This window comes from Apiospora aurea (genome assembly GCF_038362705.1).
Source record: "Apiospora aurea strain CBS 24483 chromosome Unknown utg000006l_segment0_segment0, whole genome shotgun sequence".
NCBI classification, from domain to species: Eukaryota; Fungi; Ascomycota; class Sordariomycetes; order Amphisphaeriales; family Apiosporaceae; genus Apiospora; species Apiospora aurea.
The window spans coordinates 3,845,468-3,863,804 of NW_027117393.1; the positions used below are offsets into that span (position 1 = coordinate 3,845,468).

At 53.4% G+C, this 18,337-nt stretch overlaps 7 protein-coding genes across 7 annotated transcripts; 4 read left to right on the forward strand and 3 right to left on the reverse strand.

The window, feature by feature from the left end:
- Positions 1-791: 791 nt before the first annotated feature.
- Positions 792-3,170, reverse strand: PG986_009780 (putative UTP7-U3 snoRNP protein; the record flags this gene model as incomplete). Its single annotated transcript, XM_066846002.1, has 8 exons — positions 792-1,292; positions 1,350-1,530; positions 1,595-1,864; positions 1,972-1,997; positions 2,053-2,195; positions 2,306-2,375; positions 2,520-2,605; positions 2,720-3,170. The coding sequence occupies 8 exons, from the start codon at positions 3,168-3,170 to the stop codon at positions 792-794; spliced, it is 1,728 nt and encodes a 575-aa protein (XP_066698400.1).
- A 2,191-nt stretch (positions 3,171-5,361) lies between these two features.
- On the forward strand, positions 5,362-7,895 carry PG986_009781 (AARP2CN domain-containing protein; the record flags this gene model as incomplete). The annotated part of the gene is made up of 3 exons (XM_066846003.1): positions 5,362-5,467; positions 5,643-7,322; positions 7,378-7,895. The coding sequence occupies 3 exons, from the start codon at positions 5,362-5,364 to the stop codon at positions 7,893-7,895; spliced, it is 2,304 nt and encodes a 767-aa protein (XP_066698401.1).
- Positions 7,896-8,231: 336 nt separating this feature from the next.
- Positions 8,232-9,289, forward strand: PG986_009782 (uncharacterized protein; the record flags this gene model as incomplete). The annotated part of the gene is given in 3 exon segments (XM_066846004.1): positions 8,232-8,271; positions 8,345-9,111; positions 9,128-9,289. 3 exon segments carry the CDS (start codon positions 8,232-8,234, stop codon positions 9,287-9,289), a joined length of 969 nt encoding a protein of 322 aa, XP_066698402.1.
- An 82-nt stretch (positions 9,290-9,371) lies between these two features.
- On the reverse strand, positions 9,372-10,655 carry PG986_009783 (uncharacterized protein; the record flags this gene model as incomplete). The annotated part of the gene is made up of 3 exons (XM_066846005.1): positions 9,372-10,009; positions 10,073-10,520; positions 10,587-10,655. The coding sequence occupies 3 exons, from the start codon at positions 10,653-10,655 to the stop codon at positions 9,372-9,374; spliced, it is 1,155 nt and encodes a 384-aa protein (XP_066698403.1).
- A 955-nt stretch (positions 10,656-11,610) lies between these two features.
- PG986_009784 (uncharacterized protein) lies at positions 11,611-13,457 on the forward strand (the record flags this gene model as incomplete). The annotated part of the gene is made up of 5 exons (XM_066846006.1): positions 11,611-11,736; positions 11,825-12,048; positions 12,107-12,203; positions 12,442-12,995; positions 13,079-13,457. 5 exons carry the CDS (start codon positions 11,611-11,613, stop codon positions 13,455-13,457), a joined length of 1,380 nt encoding a protein of 459 aa, XP_066698404.1.
- A 428-nt stretch (positions 13,458-13,885) lies between these two features.
- PG986_009785 (uncharacterized protein) lies at positions 13,886-15,069 on the reverse strand (the record flags this gene model as incomplete). Its single annotated transcript, XM_066846007.1, has 2 exons — positions 13,886-14,585; positions 14,708-15,069. 2 exons carry the CDS (start codon positions 15,067-15,069, stop codon positions 13,886-13,888), a joined length of 1,062 nt encoding a protein of 353 aa, XP_066698405.1.
- A 966-nt stretch (positions 15,070-16,035) lies between these two features.
- On the forward strand, positions 16,036-17,783 carry PG986_009786 (tannase and feruloyl esterase; the record flags this gene model as incomplete). The annotated part of the gene is made up of 3 exons (XM_066846008.1): positions 16,036-16,384; positions 16,464-16,599; positions 16,661-17,783. The coding sequence occupies 3 exons, from the start codon at positions 16,036-16,038 to the stop codon at positions 17,781-17,783; spliced, it is 1,608 nt and encodes a 535-aa protein (XP_066698406.1).
- Positions 17,784-18,337: the final 554 nt, after the last annotated feature.

Sequence of the window (18,337 nt, forward strand, 5' to 3'; positions counted from 1 at the left end):
GGGAGAAGACGGAAAGGAAGGAGATCTTTGTGCGAGCGAAGCCTTGCCGCCGACACCGGTTGTACGACAAGAGGCAGCCACTCCCTGGCCCATTATCGCCCACATCGAATGATAACGGAGCCATGTGGTTGTGATTAAGGAAGACTTCGCTTCCCAACACAGGTGGCTGAGACTTCCCGAAGGCTTGTTTCGACACCCGAGTTTCCAACTTGTTCTGTACATGTGGTTCGATCACCTGAAGTCGTCGCCTGTACTTTCACCCGAGTTCCTTGCATGTTCATATTGATGGTATATCGTACTTGCACATCTTTCTCTTTCACCCTTCCTAATGTCACTTCTCTAGTGTCTGCTATTCCAGTTATTGCCGTAACATGCATGTACTGGCAGCAAGAACTGGATAAGGCCTCTCTCTGGGAAGCTCAATGTTATGCCAAGAGCCCTCGGGGCACCCCTGTATTCAGCTTCTTACAGTGCATAGCGGAAACTGTTCCGCGAGGGAGGACCAAACCTAAGCCTCATCTCGTGGTCAGGCGTTTGCGGCACGTCGGATGGCGGTAACCAGCGACCCTGGCATGCGCAGTGTTGGGTACGACATTCGTTGCGCCATTCGCAGCGCCTCGAAGAGAAGAATGTACAGCGTCGGGATGATCCGTTAATTTGGGTATCACTAAAGTCAAGTTCCTGTCTGCAGCGGGCTGCGTGTACCACACACAGCAATGCACTCACGCCGCGATCCGATCTAGCATTGAACTTGGCTTCTTTAGGAATTATGGTTGGGCAACGAGATCTCCTCACTGTTCCTTTCTCGCGAAGCGACCCAGCGCTGGTCCAAACTCGGCGGCCTTTTCTTGGCGCCTTTCTTGGTTCTGCTCTTGCTGTTGCTTCCATAGCTCGTCCACCTTCAGGCGCTTCTCGTCGATAATGTTGTTCTTCGCACGCTGCTTCCTCAAGTACTTGCGGAGAGCCGAGTTCTTGCCACGCATACGGTTCTTAATGTCTGTCTCGATGTCGACAGGCTTAGCATCCAGATCCCGCGCTTCTCGTCGCTGCTGATCCGAGCGAAGATCCAGGTTGCCAATGAAGTTGGGATCAAGGGCAATCATCTCGGGCTGAAGCTTGTTCAGGAGACCCTTGACCTCTGTCTCGCGTCGCTGCTTCACGGTCTCGTAAGGGTTCACTTCCATAGCGTCAAAGTTGGCTTCTCCAGCACCTGGTACGATGATTGACGAGAAGCCTTCATCGTGCCCAATACCGAGGACATCCTCGTACGGGCAGTATTTCACTTGCTCAACCTATCGCACGCGAGTCAGCAACTAGTCACTAAGGCATGAGAGAAGAAAGATGCTTACTGATTTGCCCTCACCGCCCCACGTCATGTATGGGCTGTCAACCTTGATTTGGTCCTTGCGATGTTTCACAAAGAGATCTTTCCACAGTGTGACGCTGGTCGACCACCCAACAGCTGTGACGCCCCTGTCGCTGATGGACACCGAGGACGCGGGAGCTCTCGTGAAATAGCTATTTACCTCCCTGTGAAAATCGTCAGTAAAATGCTTGGGTCGGAAAATCAAAGTAAAGATTCAGGAGTACATACCTGAACATGCGAATGTCCCAGACAGCCATTTTCCGGTCGTTGCCGCATGACACCATATACCTTCCCTCTCGGTCAACCGCAACTGATTTGACGGGGCCTTTGTGACACAGCAACTTGACTAGCGGCTCAGTGCTGTTGGGAGACCAGAGAGTTACAGTGCCATTATTATGGCCAGCGTGCACAATGGCGTTCCAGGGGTTTAGGGCCATTGATACGGGTTGCCCCAGGCCTGTTCGGATCTCAGAGACCAGCTTTCCAGTCGACACATCGCTAGGGGAGAAGTCAGTCGCTGGATTTGGATGTGATACATGGTTCGCCAAGCTAGAGGATAGCTGCAATGGCACACAAAGAATGGAAGACGGCGCAATAATACTTACGTGTATTTCAACCAGCCTGTCAAACCCTATATTGAAGTTAGAGGACAATGCGACACAGGTTGATAGATCATGAAAACTTACCAGCGTGGCTAGGGAGGTAGTGGTAGGGTAAGAAATCCTAGGATTCAATGTCAGCGGCTGTGCAGACCTCCCTGACACGTGGGGTCCTACCATATGAGAAACCTCCTGGAGACTCCGGAGACAATGCAATTCGACACCGTGTGCTATGTGCGATATTAGTGAGATGATTCACTCCGAGTGCTGCTAATTTTTGGCAGAATCCAGTAAAAGGGGTATTATGGGGGCTGGTTCGTTGCGGAGTGCAACAACTTACAGTCGTATATGTAGACCTGGTTCTTTTGAGAAACGCTAAAGTAATTCGTATTGTGCAGGTATTTGACAGCCTGGAGAAGAGTGGGTTAGTATATCGTGTGTTTCAAAATAGCCAGGGCTCTCCGTGGAATCCGGCTCCAACACTGAATGACCCCTCCCTCAAATAGGGGAGCCTATCGCTGGACCGAGCAATACGGACTCAAGACGGTACATACTCGAACTTTTTCTTGCAAGTTTATCTCGCAGCCAAGCTTGCCTTGTCTCCAATCCATGGTGGCAACGTGTCCTCGGGCGCCTCCCACTATAGTAAAATAAATTAGCATTTTATTCCCAGATCGAGGAGCTCATGAGTCCCCAATGGGCAGCTGTAGGGAGTCCCCCCAAGTATATCGAGACGAGCGCAAGGGGTGCTTACACAGTAGCATTCTACCCGTCCTATCGTAGTCAAACTGGTAGGGCCCTAGCTGGTCCAACTTGAGGTCGAATCGCTTTTTGGAAACCTCTAAGGAGACATTGGACTCAATCTCGTTCTGCGTCACACGCCATGTCCGTTCCAACTCGTCTTCGGCCTCCAGAAAGCCAGATGTGTTCTCCAAAAGGATTTCGGCATCCTTGGCGGATTCGGCGGCCTGCTTGTACTTCTGCTCGAGGCCCTTCAGGTTGCGGCGCAGTTTCTTGTCCTTGATGGTCTTGACGTCAATGCCGTTGCCACGGCCGTAGTCGCGGTGGGCTTGCTTGTTGCGCTTTATCCGCTCGCGTTCGTGCTTCGGGATGAGCTGTGTGCGGGCGCGCTTGATGGTAACGGCACCGTTGTCGTGGGTCTTTGCGGAAGGCCGCTCGGTGACCTCGAGATCGTCCACCTCCATCATGTCGCCGGGTAAAGTCGATATCGGCGGGTCGGCAAATTAAAGGGTTTCGGATTAAGTGCTGTGGCCAATAATCCGGTCCTCAACGTCGAATTGGGTGTTTGGGCAAAGATGGGCGCACAGCTGGGTATGTCGCGATGTCGTCTTGCTACCGATCCATAGGACATTTGCCTGTTAGCACTCCCAAAAAGTTTCATGGAAATTTTGAGCACAGACCCTCTGATAAGAATGTTATCTGGCGGGGCCAAAGAATTATTATGTGGAGCATCCAGTCCAGTAAATCAGGGACTGGCAGTCTTATCGTCTAAGTGATAAGCAGTTGCCCCAATGAACATCCATTCTCACGCAGCAAATCAACTCGCGTCTTCCTCTATTGTAATGAATTGGACGCGGAAGTTGCTACCTTTTTTTTTTAACTTTTTTTTCGTATGAAGCCTACTTCTTGTGAATTGGCATGATTTGTGAATGCTTCCTAATTCAGCTATTACGGTATCATGGTTGCATTTGCGTATCAAATCGGGCTAATTGATGACAGAGGTCGTCCGAACTGGCATCGACCCTTAGAAGGTATCTCGAAAGGACAGCCTGAGATCCTTCTCCACCATACGCCTCGTTAATTATATGAGTCATTCCTTTTAACACTCCGTTGCAGGTGTGCAATGTTGTAGTCAGCGAAATCCCGAGTTCAGAACTCGATGATAGGCGTCAGGTACTTTTTCAGCTCCTCGTGTTTCTCCAGCTTGTCGCTCCTGATAAGGTGATCAAAGGATACAAGTTCGATGGAAATAATATTGTCGCTTGGAGCTGATAGACATGTTATATCTTCCTATTTGTTTTCTTGACATTGCCCTTGGGATGAAGCTTGAGATCTAGTACAGTGACGTGACCCCCGTACGAATGCATTGCCCCAATTCATAAGCGTAGTCTCTTCGAAATACTTGGCATTGGCTTGCTTTAAAAGAACTATCGCGTCGTAGACCACTTCTTAGTCCAGAATGTGCCCGATTCTTGTTTGGAGATGAACCCCCGTACAGCAGGGACCGCCACGCCTCGTCTGAGCATGCCCCTGACCGCTGGTATTCGAGGCCATCCCATTTTCAGACCTTGCCTTTGTTGAAATCATGGGTATCTTTTGTTTCGAAAGGTCCGTCCGGACAAGGTTCAGCTGTAGGAGATCCCAGATTTGGACATACTGAGACCGAGGGTCTCTTATATTCATTCGTACTGAGCATTGCGATCGTGGTGTTCAATAGTACGCAGAGCCAAAATGGCATTCTCGATGGGGTTTTCACATACGACAGTCAAGCGAGGAGAGCCGGGTATGATGCTCGCAAGTTTGGCTAAATACTATGTAACGGGGTGTTCGAACATCATCAAGGATGGTGCCATCCGCGAGTGTAAGCCTGATGGCCTTGACATTACTCAGGCTTGTGCCCTCATACATGTCAGTCTGGAAGCCATCTAAGATGTTGCTGTTTAAAAGGCTCACCTTATACCAGCCTCGCATAGACTAGCGAGGTTGCCGCTTTCGAAGCATATTGGAGGCCAGTCATGTTGAACTCATAATTTGTATCTGAGCTGACCTATTGTGTGGGATTCCAAGTTGGCATTGAAAAGAGATATTATTTCAGATACTCGAAAGCCTTTGTTTATTCTATTCTTGTTCACCAAACTTGTAAGATGCATACGGGGTCCAAGAGCGGGAGTTCGAATAGACTGAGAAACGAAGCACCCAGAGACAGATGCAACTTGTCCTGCGGGTCGCAAAACGGGCGTCGAGAGTGAACAGCACCTGCCGATTCAAAGTCGCATTGAAACCCCCCTTTTCCCCCAGGATGGTTATGGAGTCTCTGAGCACAGGCCCTACCACATTCAGATAAGATCTTTGGTTCTTGCAGGTGGGGGTTTGCAGGGGTCCTTATCGACTGATAGCAATCGATAACCACAAAAATTTCGATAATCAACGGCTTTGCCCCTCCATTTTCGAACGGGAATTGCGGGAGCGAAGTCGAATATACTGAATGCGCCAGTGTCGAAACAATTCGCCCTCGTCTACAACACCGGATTTTCGCGTGCGCCCCTCCGACCTTGCAAATCTCAATTCGGAAGCAACAGTTGCAACCAAGGGACATTCATCAATCTGGCTTCGCATACATTGCCCATCCGCTTCAAGGCAGGCGGAGACGGCAAGATGTCGGCGTCTGTGGCCCATTCCCACCGGCCGACGACCAGAGTCTCCCACAAGGGGTTCAAGTCAAAGAAGGCCACCAAGGGTGCTCTTCGTGAACAGGCCAAAGGTACGGAGCAGTGCATTCCATGTTTTACTGTGCATGCGCCCAAGGAAAATGTGCTAATATTACAACTTCATTAGGCAAGCTTTCCAACGAGCGCGGAGTGCGCAAGACACCACACCAGCAAGTCATGTCGAAGCTCGACCGACGAAACCGCGCGAAGCAACTCCAACTACAAAAGAACAAGGAACACCAAGACCAGACATCCATATTCAGGGGTCGCGATGGCGCCCCCGTATTGTTGCCGTTGTACCTCTCTGCAGCGACGCCGACGCTTCGGCAGCCATCAAGAGCATGAATGCGAGTCTCGACATCGAAACCGAAGTCACCGATGTCAGCTTCCGCGTCCCGATCGACCGCTTCAAGCAGAAGCTGCAGTACATCCCCCTGAAGCGCGATTTGACCGCATGCATGGATGCCGCTCGAGTCGCCGACTTTGTCGTTTTTGTGCTTTCTTCGGAAGTTGAAGTCGATCCGCTTGGAGAGCTGATCATTCGGAGTGTTGAGAACCAGGGCATGTCCTCGTGTTTCACGGTTGTTCAGAACCTCGACAAGATACAACCCGCCAAGGCTAGGCCCGATGTGGTCAAGTCGTTGGTCTCCTTCATCACACACTTCCATCCCGACCAAGACAAGGTCTACAGCCTGGACTCGAGGCAAGAATGCTCCAACCTTTTGCGGTCATTATGCAATTCTTCTCCCAAGGGCGTTCACTGGAGGGATCAAAGGAGTTGGATGTTGGCCGACGAGATTCATTGGCCAAGCTCTCCGTCCGAATCCACCATCTTCACCGGTGTCGTTCGTGGCAAGGGGTTGAAGGCAAACAGACTCATTCAAGTTGGAGATTGGGGCACATTCCAAATTGAGAAGATAACAGCTGCCCCATTGGAGAAGAAGCAGAAGGATGGTGATGTCACTGTAGAGGGAGCGGAGGAAGTTCTTGAGGAGCCCACAGTACTTGAGCACGACAAACCTGACGATCTTGACGAACTGGCACCCGAGGAGGCTCGTATGGACGACGCTGACGATGCCATGTCTGTCGCGACCACATCAAAGAAGGGTGTCCTTCTGGATGACCATCATTACTTTTCTGAAGACGAAGTGGAGAAGCCCACAAAGCCCCTTAAATTGCCCAAAGGAACCTCGAATTACCAAGCGGCTTGGTACCTTGACGATGTTTCCGATTCCGAGTCAGAGATGGACGACGATGAGATGCAAGACGTCGACGCCGATGCTGACGCTATGCAAGCAGCGCCCGAAGATGGTGTTGAGGGTCTTGCACCTGCGGAGCCAACTGAGGCTGGCATGTCAGAGTACGCAAAGTCGGAGAAGTTTGAAGAGCTCGATGACGCCGATGATGCCGCACAGCTGGCAGCATACCGGGAGAGCAAGAAGAGCGAGGTCGAGGACGACATGGAGTTCCCAGATGAGATTGAATTGCATCCTCACGTACTTGCGAGGGAGCGACTTCAACGTTTCAGAGGTCTCAAGAGTCTTCGAACGAGTCCCTGGAACACCGAAGAAGATCGACCATACGAACCCGAAGACTGGTCGCGGTTACTGCCAGTCACAAACTATGCGTCATCACGCAATCACTACCTGAAGCGAGCTTTGGTCGGCGGCGTGAAGCCTGGTACCCGAGTTCATGTGCATCTGAAAGCTGTGCCGATGGAGCTGCAGAAGACCTACAAGCCAACCCAGCCCATCTCTCTATTCTCTCTGCTGGAGCACGAAAACAAGAGGACAGTGCTGAACTTTGACATTACGCACAAGGAAGATTACGAGAAGTCCATCAAGGCTAAGGAGGAGCTCATTATGCAGTGCGGCCCCCGCCGCTTCGTTATTAACCCCCCTATTTTCGGTAGGTGGCAATACCGAGAACGACGTGCACAAATACTGCAGATTCCTCCATCCAGGTCAATCTGCAGTCGCCACATTCATGGGTCCCATCACTTGGGGTGCAGTGCCGGCCCTCTTCTTCAAGCGTACTATCCCTGGGGAGGCGAAGGACGAGGATGATGACGACGAAGAGTCCAACCTGCCACTCCAACTGGTAGCGACTGGCACTGTCCGGGCACCATCGACGAACAGAGTCATCGCGAAGCGTGCCATTCTTACAGGCCACCCTTACCATATCAACAAGAAGATCGTTACCATCAGGTACATGTTCTTCAACCGCGAAGACGTGGAGTGGTTCAAGGCCATGCCGTTGTGGACTAGGCGTGGACGAAGCGGTTACATCCGAGAACCTCTCGGTACGCACGGCTACTTCAAGGCTACGTTTGATGGAAAGATCAACCCACAAGACAGTGTTGGCATTAGTCTGTACAAGCGAGTCTTCCCGCGAACGGCGAAGACTTTCAGTGGCCCACTGTTGGAGGAAGAGGAGTTTGAGGGATTCCAGGACGAAGCTATGGATGAGGACATTCAGTAGATACCAGCATATAGATTGGGTGGAAGGCCCCGGCGTACGCGCGTTTTATGACTGATGAATTGGACACTTGATATTGCTCCCTTTTTCTGATCAAAACCAGCATTACACTTTTCACGAAAACCACTCATGCCACGGACTTTAAATGTCATGTGCAGGGTACCTTGTTCGCCATCGTCATACCCCAGGTCGCTTTTGCTAGATTTATACAAGATGTCTCCAAGACCCCGAATCCTCCATTAGCCATTGAACTGGGTCGCCGTACTATCGTGATCGATCCCACCATGGCCACCCTCGCATATCCCACAGCGAGCCTCGACCAGCCTCGCAGGCGCAGTGATGCCCCCCCGCATCGAAGATCGATGCTACGGGACGTGCAGTATGTACATGCCTTCCCTTTAGCCTGATTCATCCCGTGAGAACTAAGTCTAACAATTTCACCCTTATGACAGATGCCGCCTTCATCAAAGGCCAGGTCAGCCGCGACTGGGAAGACTTCTGCGTGACAGGCTCCGCCTTCTACGACTACTACAACTACTGTCTCTGCTGCGTCAGCCAAGACCTTCGGGCCAAAGGTTCTGACGAGAGGGCTGCTGACTACCTCGCCGCCGATTTTGCGGGGATCCTGTCGCAGTGCGGCAGCGACGACGACAACCCCTATCACCGGGACGCGGACCCTTGCAGCGTACCTAAGCACGATGTATCGAACAAGGTCGAGACGCCCTTCCCGACCGCCACGGTCCACGTAATCCATCCGTCCGCCGATTCGCTGTCCGTCGGTGTCCCGATCACGCTTCCGCTGCATCAATTGCGGCCCGGGCAGGAGGCAGCTGCTGCCGCCCCTACCAGTATGCCGCCCAGATATACACCCATCGAGCACGAGACGACGGCGTGGGTCACCACTACGGACGCAAACAGCCAAGTCACCAAGGTGATGTCCACGTTCCTCACCACGACCATGTCCTTGCTGCCGGCCCTTGACACGCCGCAACCTTCTTCGACCGACAACACCACACCTGCTTCTGGCAACAACAAGCAGGGTTTAACCGTCGCCCAAGTCGCCGGCATCAGCGTCGCCTGCACCGTCGTCTTCCTGCTTCTCTGCAGCGGGCTGCTGTATTGGCTGCACGGCCGGCGCAAGAGCCGGAAGGAGGCGCAGGCACGTCTCCCGGGCATCGGGCAGTGGGAGGAACTTAATAATAACCACCCCACGACACAGGTGATCACCGGCCAAGGAGGAGGAGGAGGGGGTGGGGGGTTTCGAGAAGGCGCAGTTGCATGCTGATCCGATTCCTACGAGGGAGCTGGGCGGGAGGGAGATCCCGCGGCCGCCGGTGGAATTGCCTGCTGAACCGGTGTCGAAGGATAGCGATGGACCGGGGAAGGAGGAGACTTGAGAGACGGGGGTTTGTTCATAACATGTCAAGCATGATGAAAAGGGGGCATCGGAATGATGAAACTGCAATAAAGCATCTTACTTCAACTATCGAGTATCCGCTCTTGCGATGCCGTCCGCGACCCAACCTCGACGACAAACGCCCGCGCAACAATGGCCTTTCTGCTGAAGTTCTGTCCCGTAAAGTCAAGCAGTTCTGCTTCTTCGGCCATCACAACTTGTGGGCCGCCACTACCCGATCTCAACTTCCGACTCTTGGTCATGTAGACCTTGGTGGCTTGCCCAGCCATGCTCTGCAGCTGATCCTCATGTTGACGCCCCGTGCCCGTCGTGGTTGTTGTACCGTAGTAGTACGGCGTCCCCTTAGAACTCTTGTCCTGCTTGTGTGTGAATAGCACTTTGAAGCTAGCAAGACACGCCACCACGACCGCGACGCTCGACTCAATGGCGGACCACAGCGCCAGCCACGAGATCTCGGCCAGCCTGGTCGCGTCGCTGGTCACGACGACGTGGACGACGGCGAAGACGGCGATGATGCCGCCCAAGCTCAAAACGGCGACGAGCCCGACTTTCTGGCCCGCGGACATCTGGAGACCGACGGTCAGGTACACCGGTAGGCAGATGATCAGCATGTCGCTGATGACGTCGACGGCGGTGCTGAAGCGGAGGCTGACGGCGGAGCGGTAGATATTGAGGGGGCCTTGGCATTTCACTTGGGGTCCTGTTAACTAAATCAAGCCAAAAGACTGAAAAGAGGGAGAAGGGATGGATAGCTTATACTTACTTAGCTGGAGTGATGGACACACCAACGGATACGTCACGATGGACGCGCAATACGCCGCAACCGTGAATACCACGATCGCGATCCACGCTCTCCTCGGCCACTTCAGCGGCCGGGCCAGCCGTCCGAAGAAGACGAGGAAGCAGCCCTTGACGGCCCACAGGCAGCTCCAGAACAGCACAGTCGACGCGAACTGCAGCTCGAGGTAGTAGGCGGCATCGTCGAGGAAGGTCGGCGGAGGGGGTACCATGGCGCCTGCGCTCACATCAATGACCTCATACATCGTGGGACACATCAGGGTCATCACCACCGAGTTGCTGATTAGGAGCAGCAGGGCCAGGATCGCGAGGTAGTCGTCGGCAAAGAGACGGCGGTGCGAGTAACGCAGTCGGATGCAGATGCGAGCGGCGACTAAGAGTGCTGCGATGCTGGTGAGTGACCAGATCGCCCCCTGAGCGAGTGGAGCACATAGTCAGTCTCTCGGTTCACGGTTGACGCCGATCAGCGGCTGACTTACCAATAGGGTATCGCGATCAACCCTCGCGGTGGAGGGATGGGTTTCGTCAGGTGTCTTTGGGTTAGGCATTGCGGCGCTGCTGTCTATCGACCTGAAAGGGGCTGGCCGTTATGATGGACGTGTGGACTGACCGGGAAACCTCTAAGATATGACTATCTATACAGCTACAAATAGGAGCTCATTCGTGCGAAAAGCGAGACTCATTTTTCGCATTCATAGTTCTTGTACTTCTTGTTCTCCTCTCATAACAAGGGTTCGGGATGGAGCCCTCGTTTCGAAGCCTAAGCCATAGATCTCTCTCCTTACATGGTAGCCGAAGGGGTCCTAACACTCTCTGACTCGTTATTTTCCAGTACTCCCCCCTTTTCAATTGTTGTCTAACATCTGTGTGGCCGAAACCCAACATCCAGCCTGAGCGCTCAGGCGAGGTTTAAACGAGATTTCAATGCAACCTAGACAGAGCGCATACTGTTCGCCTGCATCTACGGCCAAAAGCACAAGGTCTGACTAATCATATACAAGTGTTGTCCCAAGCAGCCGGGTCAACCGTGCCAACCGGAACCTCCGCAGCTGGGAGCGAAGCCCTGTCATGTCCAGTGACCATATACCGGACTTTTCGCGCAATGGTCAGGTGAGAACTGTCTGCCCCTGGATCAACAGGGTACGGTAGAGACCCGACTGCAGGAGGAGACGGTCTAGAACAGGCCAATTACCCTATGAACAGCAAGGCTCGGGAGTATCCCAGCCGCAACGTGTTTGCTGTCCCTCACACCCTTCGTGTGCAACAAAATGGCACGCTTTACCAGCCTCTTCATTTCGTTAGTCCGGCAGCACCAACTTCCTGCGTGCAATATACAGTTGCTTGCTGCCTTTCAGATGAACGGTCTGCTCCACGCCTGTATGGTGGCTTGTATGAATACATGTACTGAGTCGCCTGCAACAGATAGTCCATCGCTTTGACTTGGTTCCTCGGTCGTGTTTGATATCCTCGCCGTTGGGAAACTAGGTGCACATTCGAGCCAACATGAGACCGTCGCACTTTCTCCTTACATCTCTCGCGATGGTTGCCGCTGTGCCTGGAGGCGAATGGCACCCACCCAACCTGACAACCGAGTCTGCCAAGGATTTACTCCTCGAGACTGGTACATGTGTATGTTCCTCCTCGCCGTGGCCTGTTATGCATTATTACAGGTTTTCTATACGATATATGTGAGTAATTACTAAAACCACTTTATCAGTGTGCGGCTCTGTCTCAAGCACTGGGGGCTATGGTCTCATACCCAGGTCAACACTCTTTCGAGTCGTCTGTGGCCTCATACTGGAGCGTACTTGAGAGAGAGCTGAGCCCAAGTTGTGTGGTAACACCAAATGAGAAATCGGATGTATCGAGGGCCGTATTCATTCTGCGCATCGGGGATGAAGTTTTTCCAGGGCAATGCAACTTTGCTGTACGATCCGGAGGGTAAGCAAGGGCTTTTCAACATTTAATCCATCGTATCCATTGCTAAACCATGTGACAGACATACACCGTTTGCCGGCTCTGCCAATATTGAGTCGGGAACCACCATCGACTTGACTAAGCTGAGACCTATCGATGTCTCCGCAGACCGAACCTCCGTCAACATCGGTCCCGGTAACAGTTGGGGGGGACGTCTACAGCACACTTGAAGAGCAGGGTCTGTTTACCTCTGGTGGCCGAGTGGCCAGCGTCGGAGTAGGCGGGCTCGTGACTGGCGGTGGCATCTCCTTTTTCTCACCCCGCTACGGCTACGTCTGTGATAATGTCGAGGCACGTCTACTCTGAATCCCTTTGCCCCCATGAGCTAGTCAATATTAACACATTAATGACGAACAGAACTTCGAAGTCGTCCTAGCATCCGGCGAGATCGTCAACGCCAACGCCACCAGCCACCCCGACCTATGGCGCGCCCTCAAGGGCGGCTCCAACAACTTCGGCATCGTCACCTCCCTGACCATGCGGACCTTTCCGCAGGGCGACTTCTGGGGCGGCTTCCTGGTCATCGACATCGCGGCCATCGAGCAGCAGTTCGCGGCCTTCGAGGCGCTCCTAGGGAATCCCGACTACGACCCGTACGCCTCGCTCATCTTCACCTTGTTCTGGGACGCCCCGACCGATGTATGGGCGACTTCGTACAGCATGCACTACACCAAACCGATGGAGAACCCGCCCGCATTTCGGAACTTCACGTCGCTGCCGCAACTGTACGGGACCATGCGCACTTCCAACCTGACGGATTTCGCCTTGGAGCTGGCGGTGACTAACCCTAGTGACCATCGTGATCTCTTCGTCACAGCGACTTGCAGGAATAGTGCTGAGATGATGGCCGCCATCTACCGGATCTCGCAGACCATAGTCGCGCCTCTCCGATCGGTACCCAACATCAAGCTGTAAATAGATCTCCATCCTTGCCTCTCTATCTCGATTCACTTGTACACAAACATATCCCACTAACTTCGTACCCAACACCCAGGTCCATCTCTATGCAACCCCAACCGGCCTTTCTCAGCCGCAAATCCGCCAGCACGGGCGGCAACGCCTTCGGCCTGAACGATGAAGACGAGGACCTCTTCAACGTGCTCCTGACGATAACGTGGGATCGCGCCGAGGACGACGCGCTCGTCTACCGCCAGGCGCGCTCGCTCCTCGACCAGCTCGAGGCCGCGGCGCGGGACCTGGGCGTGGACCATCCCTACATCTACCTGAACTACGCGGGTCCCTGGCAGCTGGACGCCATCGTCGCCGGATATGGCGCTGAGAGCGTGGAGCGGCTGCGGGAGACGAGCCGCAAATACGATCCGAGGGGGGTGTTTCAGAGACAGGTTCCCGGAGGATTCAAGTTGGGGATTTGATGTCGTATGTCAGTCAGAATAATCGATGTTGGGTAGAATGGCAAAGTGGATGCCTGGGTCTACATATTCTGATAAATTGAGTATTGTGCAGCACCCCTATTCAAAAGCACCATTCTTCCGAAAAGCTACATATTTGACATCATTCTCATCTCCCTTGTATCATACATTTCTTCCAGCCTTGTCATTTGACTTCTGCAGATTCACTACTGACCCAGGGCTCAACATCTGTTACAAACGTGAACGTATTGAATGCCCCCACTCCCCAAGCTTTGGTCGCTTGCCTGGGTCGTTCCTTCCAAAATATCGTCACTGTGCGGCAATCATCGAGTCTTGGCATTGCCTTGCTGGCGTCGACCAGTACGCCCTTTTCATCAACAACAAATCCAACCACCCCATTTAATCTCAACTGACAGGACACAGCAGCAACCTCAGTCCTCCGCCGGCGGTAGCAACTGCAGCCTCTCCAGCTTCTGAAGCATCTTATCATACAGCCGCCTGAGCGAGTCAATCTCAGATTCCCACTCTTCTGATTCACCAGGTGCCTGCTGTGCTTCAAGCACCTCCTCTCCGAAGTACTCGAGCGTCTCCGCCAGCCGCCCAAGATGGCCTTGACGCGCCGACTTTTCACGGCGTCCTCTTATTGCCCGTCCTGTTTCTCCTCCTCGGAGATAACGGGTGTCGGAGGTATCGCCGTCGCTACCACGGCCGTAAACAGGGCTGCCACTCGAGAAGGACGGCGTTGGTGTTGTTGGGCCGATTGGGTCACGACACATGTTTTCAAGAACCTGCGACTTCACCTTACGATGTAGTTCATCTTGTTGTTGTTGTTGCTGCTGTTGCTGTTGCTGTTGCTGTTGCTGGTAGTGGTGAGTAGCAGTTTTTGACGAGGGAGTTGGTGATGGGGTAGCCGCAGCTCCGAAGAATGTGCGCGACTTGGGCATTCGTACTCCATGGGATGCCGCTTCTCGGAGGTGGTATCTGCCACCGCTATCAGGGCCAGAACTGACGCTCTGTGTGTCATCGTCGTTGTGGTAGCCTCTTGAGAATAGACTACGACGAACCTGCGCTGTACCCGATGGTTCGGAGGCGTGGTTGGGCGTGCTCGGCAGATCACTGACTGAACTGCCTCTAGATGCCTGGCTGGCAGCAGCATGGTGTAAAGTCTCCTTAAAGGAGACGACTCGTTGTGGCGCACTTGTTGGGTCAGTATATCAATCAAAACCGGATAATCTCATGGTGGTACCACTCACTCGTTCTTGGTCAAAGATCCTTCGGCAGCCATGAGCTTCTCCGTGTTCGTTACCTTGCGTTTCACCTTCTCGACGATGAGACGGTACACACTATCACCATTCGCTGTGGTCATATCCTCGTAACCATCAAGGTCAAGTGCCTTCAAGAGTGGGCCTACATCACATCCCTTGTGGTTCGGATACTTCTCTTGGATCCAGGCCCGGAACACCATCGTCTGCGGCGTGCTCCATCTAAAACTGCAACTTGACACCAGATATCTGGCCCGAGTGCCGAATAGAGTAGAGTCCAGCGAGCGGTTCGACAGGTGCGACAGCTGCGACGCCGTATCCAACTCGCTCTCCTCGGTCTTAACTCTATGCATTTTCGAAGCGATGGTGTTTTCTTCGAGAGAACAAGTGACAAGGAAAAGTTGAGGGGGTTCGGCGGATGGTTGAGCTACTACAGACAGCACAGTTCACAAAAGACGGACACTGGCAAGAGAGGATCTCTGGACCTTTTTAACAGTTGGATGAAGACGTTGCCTAAAGCTGGACTGGTGGTAGGCCTCCGGCCGAAGAAACCAGAGGAACCATAGAGCTGTTTCTCGCACCCAAACGACCGAGCAACGGGATGGGCGAAGAATGAACACTTCAGTTTTCGCGTGTCAAGCATACAAAGAAGACAAAGAAGAAAGAACCAACTCAGTGGCCACTGCATCACGAGCAATTGCTGTCAGCGTCACCGGGAACCTTCCACAGGCTCAAGGTTTGGGGTTCTTACCACAATTTACGCATTGTCGCTCACTCATGGTAGACTCAGAAGATACCGACAACCGGGTTTCGCCCAAAGAGCTAGGATCCAATGGCTGCATGCGACAGCGTGTCTCAAGACCATTGACAGAGTTGCATCTGACGATGATCCTGGGGTGTTTCTCCATTTTGGAAGTGATGCATCAAAAAAATGCAAAGCTTGAGTCGCGGCTGCAGAAAATCGAATCGGCAGTGCCTTCCGCGACTTGTCCTGAATAGGGAGGTGGGCGCTGCAATGGAGATCATTGATTGGCCAAGGAGCCAGGGGTTCGTCGGCATTTACACGGCAAACCGGCCATGCCCTCTTTTTGAGACATGGGGATGAGGGGAAGGAAAAGGAAATTGCCATGAATCCATTCCGCTGCAGCAAGTCGCCGGGGTCAGTGAGGGAATAAAATCAATATGAAAGAACATAAAAAGGGCATGGCTTCGCATGTGCCACATAGGGAGCCGTTCGTCAGGAGTAGGCAACCGGAACTGAACTGTCGCATTCGTTGAGTTCAGTTGAGTCGTCTCAGACCAGCACAACGACAGACAAGATGAGACTGGAATCTGGCTTTTTGGGGTTGGCCCTGCCTTCTCTGGCTGCGACACGCAGCATCCAGACAGCAGCATCCTTTGAGGAGAAGTGTCTGCAGTTCCGGCCAGAAGCTTCTGTAAAGAACTCAACACGCACGGGGCTGCAGTTCGTCAAGGCCGGTGCCCGCGTCACGCTTTCGGACAACGATCCATCATGTGGTACCGACAGCCAAGTCGTGACGGCAGACGTGTGTCGCATTGCGATGTCTATACCGACTTCCAATCGGTCCAGCATCACCTATGAGATGTGGCTGCCGGAGGACTGGTCGGGTCGGTTCTTAGCCACCGGGAATGGGGGCATTGGCGGCTGTAAGTTGAGAGAGATGACAAGCACTGCCATTTTCATGATGTATAAGATAACAGACTGACGACGAAGAAATGCACATAGGCGTCGAGTACAAAAACCTGGCATATGGTACAGCAAACGGACTTGCGACTGTCGGTACCAACAACGGTCACAATGGTACGAGAGGCGACACGTTCTACCAGAACGACGATGTGGTGGCCGACTTTGGCTGGAGGTCGTAAGTCTACTCGGAAACTCATGCCAAAATTGACCAAATACTAATCGTTGAATATACATAGCCTCCATACGTCAGTCGTAGTCGGCAAGAAGCTCACTGCCCTCTTCTACGGAGCCGCCGCGAGCAAGTCATACTTCATAGGCTGCTCCCTGGGCGGAAGACAGGGGATCCACTCTGCCGAGGTCTTCCCCGACGACTTTGACGGGATCGTGGCCGGTGCCCCGGCTGTTGACTTCAACAACCTCTACTCCTCGAGGGCCAGATACTTCACCGTCACGGGCGCGGACGGTGCGCAGAGCTTCATCGCTGCCGATACGTGGAAAACGACGATCCACGATGAAGTCTTGCGGCAATGCGATGGTATTGATGGAGCTATGGACGGTATCATTGAGGATCCGACGCTGTGCAAGTTCCAGCCTGAGACACTTCTCTGCGGAGCCAAAACGGATGGAGGGGACTGCCTCACGGATGCCCAGGTTGGAACGGTCAACAAAGTCTTCAGCAACTACCTCTGGTCAAACGGCTCGATGCTCTACCCAGCTATGCAACCAGGTAGCGAGATAGCTGCCTCCGGTGGTCTGTACAACGGGAAAGCGTACGCACCTTCGGTCGGCTGGTTCAAGTTCGCCGTCCTCGAAGACCCCGCGTGGGACCCCGTCACCTTCACGACGGACGACGCCCTAGTCGCAGGCCAGAAGGACCCAGGCGGCATACGCACCTGGCCGTCCTCGCTGGCAGCCTTCGAGGGTCGCGGCGGCAAGATCCTGACGTACCACGGCCAGCAGGACCAGCAGATCACGAGCTTCAACTCGATCCGCTTCTACGAGCACCTCGCCAGCGGCATGGGGTACGCGCCCGAGCAGATGGACCGGTTCTACCGGTTCTTCCGCATCCCGGGGATGGGGCACTGCAGCAGCGGCCCGGGCGCCTGGGTCGTTGGCCAGGCTGGAAGCTCTGCGGTCCGGGGGATCCCGTTCGATCGGGAGCACAATGTCTTGGCGGCTGTGGTGGACTGGGTCGAGAAGGGGGTAGCCCCGGAGGCTTTGGTCGGGACCAAGTTCGTCAATGATACTGTGAGCGCGGGGATTGCTTACCAGCATACGCACTGCAAGTACCCGGCCAAGAGCACCTTCAAAGGTGGAGAGCATAACCCGAGCGAAGTCGGGAGCTGGGAGTGTGTATAGTAGATATCCTGACAGCTCCTTTACAAACGCATTGGGCCCAACACCTTGAGAAGCTACTCTTTTCGGTGTCTCTCCTATCTCCAGAAGTACTTCGGTCTAGAACCTTTTGAACTGGGACGACAGTGGACATTCTGACTTGGTCGGAATACCCGTCGCTCAGCTACAAATATTGCAAGATTGATTTGCTCGTGCCAGTGTTGGTTGCTGCTGCTGCTGTTGTTGTTGTGCTGTTGCGAGCTTGTGATTAAGTATTTGACCAAGTCCTGCATACCTTTTCTTTAAATCCCCCGATTCAGTTGACACGGTAGTTCGTGACCACACTGTCAGTGTAAGCTACGCATAAGCTAACCCTGCTTGTAGGCTGACTTGATAGCATCATCCTTGTCGGATCAATAAGTTTTGAGTCTTTCCTGTACTGTGTACGTAAGAAGACCCTTGCCCCGCCATCCCGATAAGCAACCACCCCGCAGTTCGAGAGCTGTCGGGAGGCACTACCGCGGGAGCTCTGAAGCCCAGGATCTGGGATCTCGTCGTCCAGAAAACAGTGGCGTCTT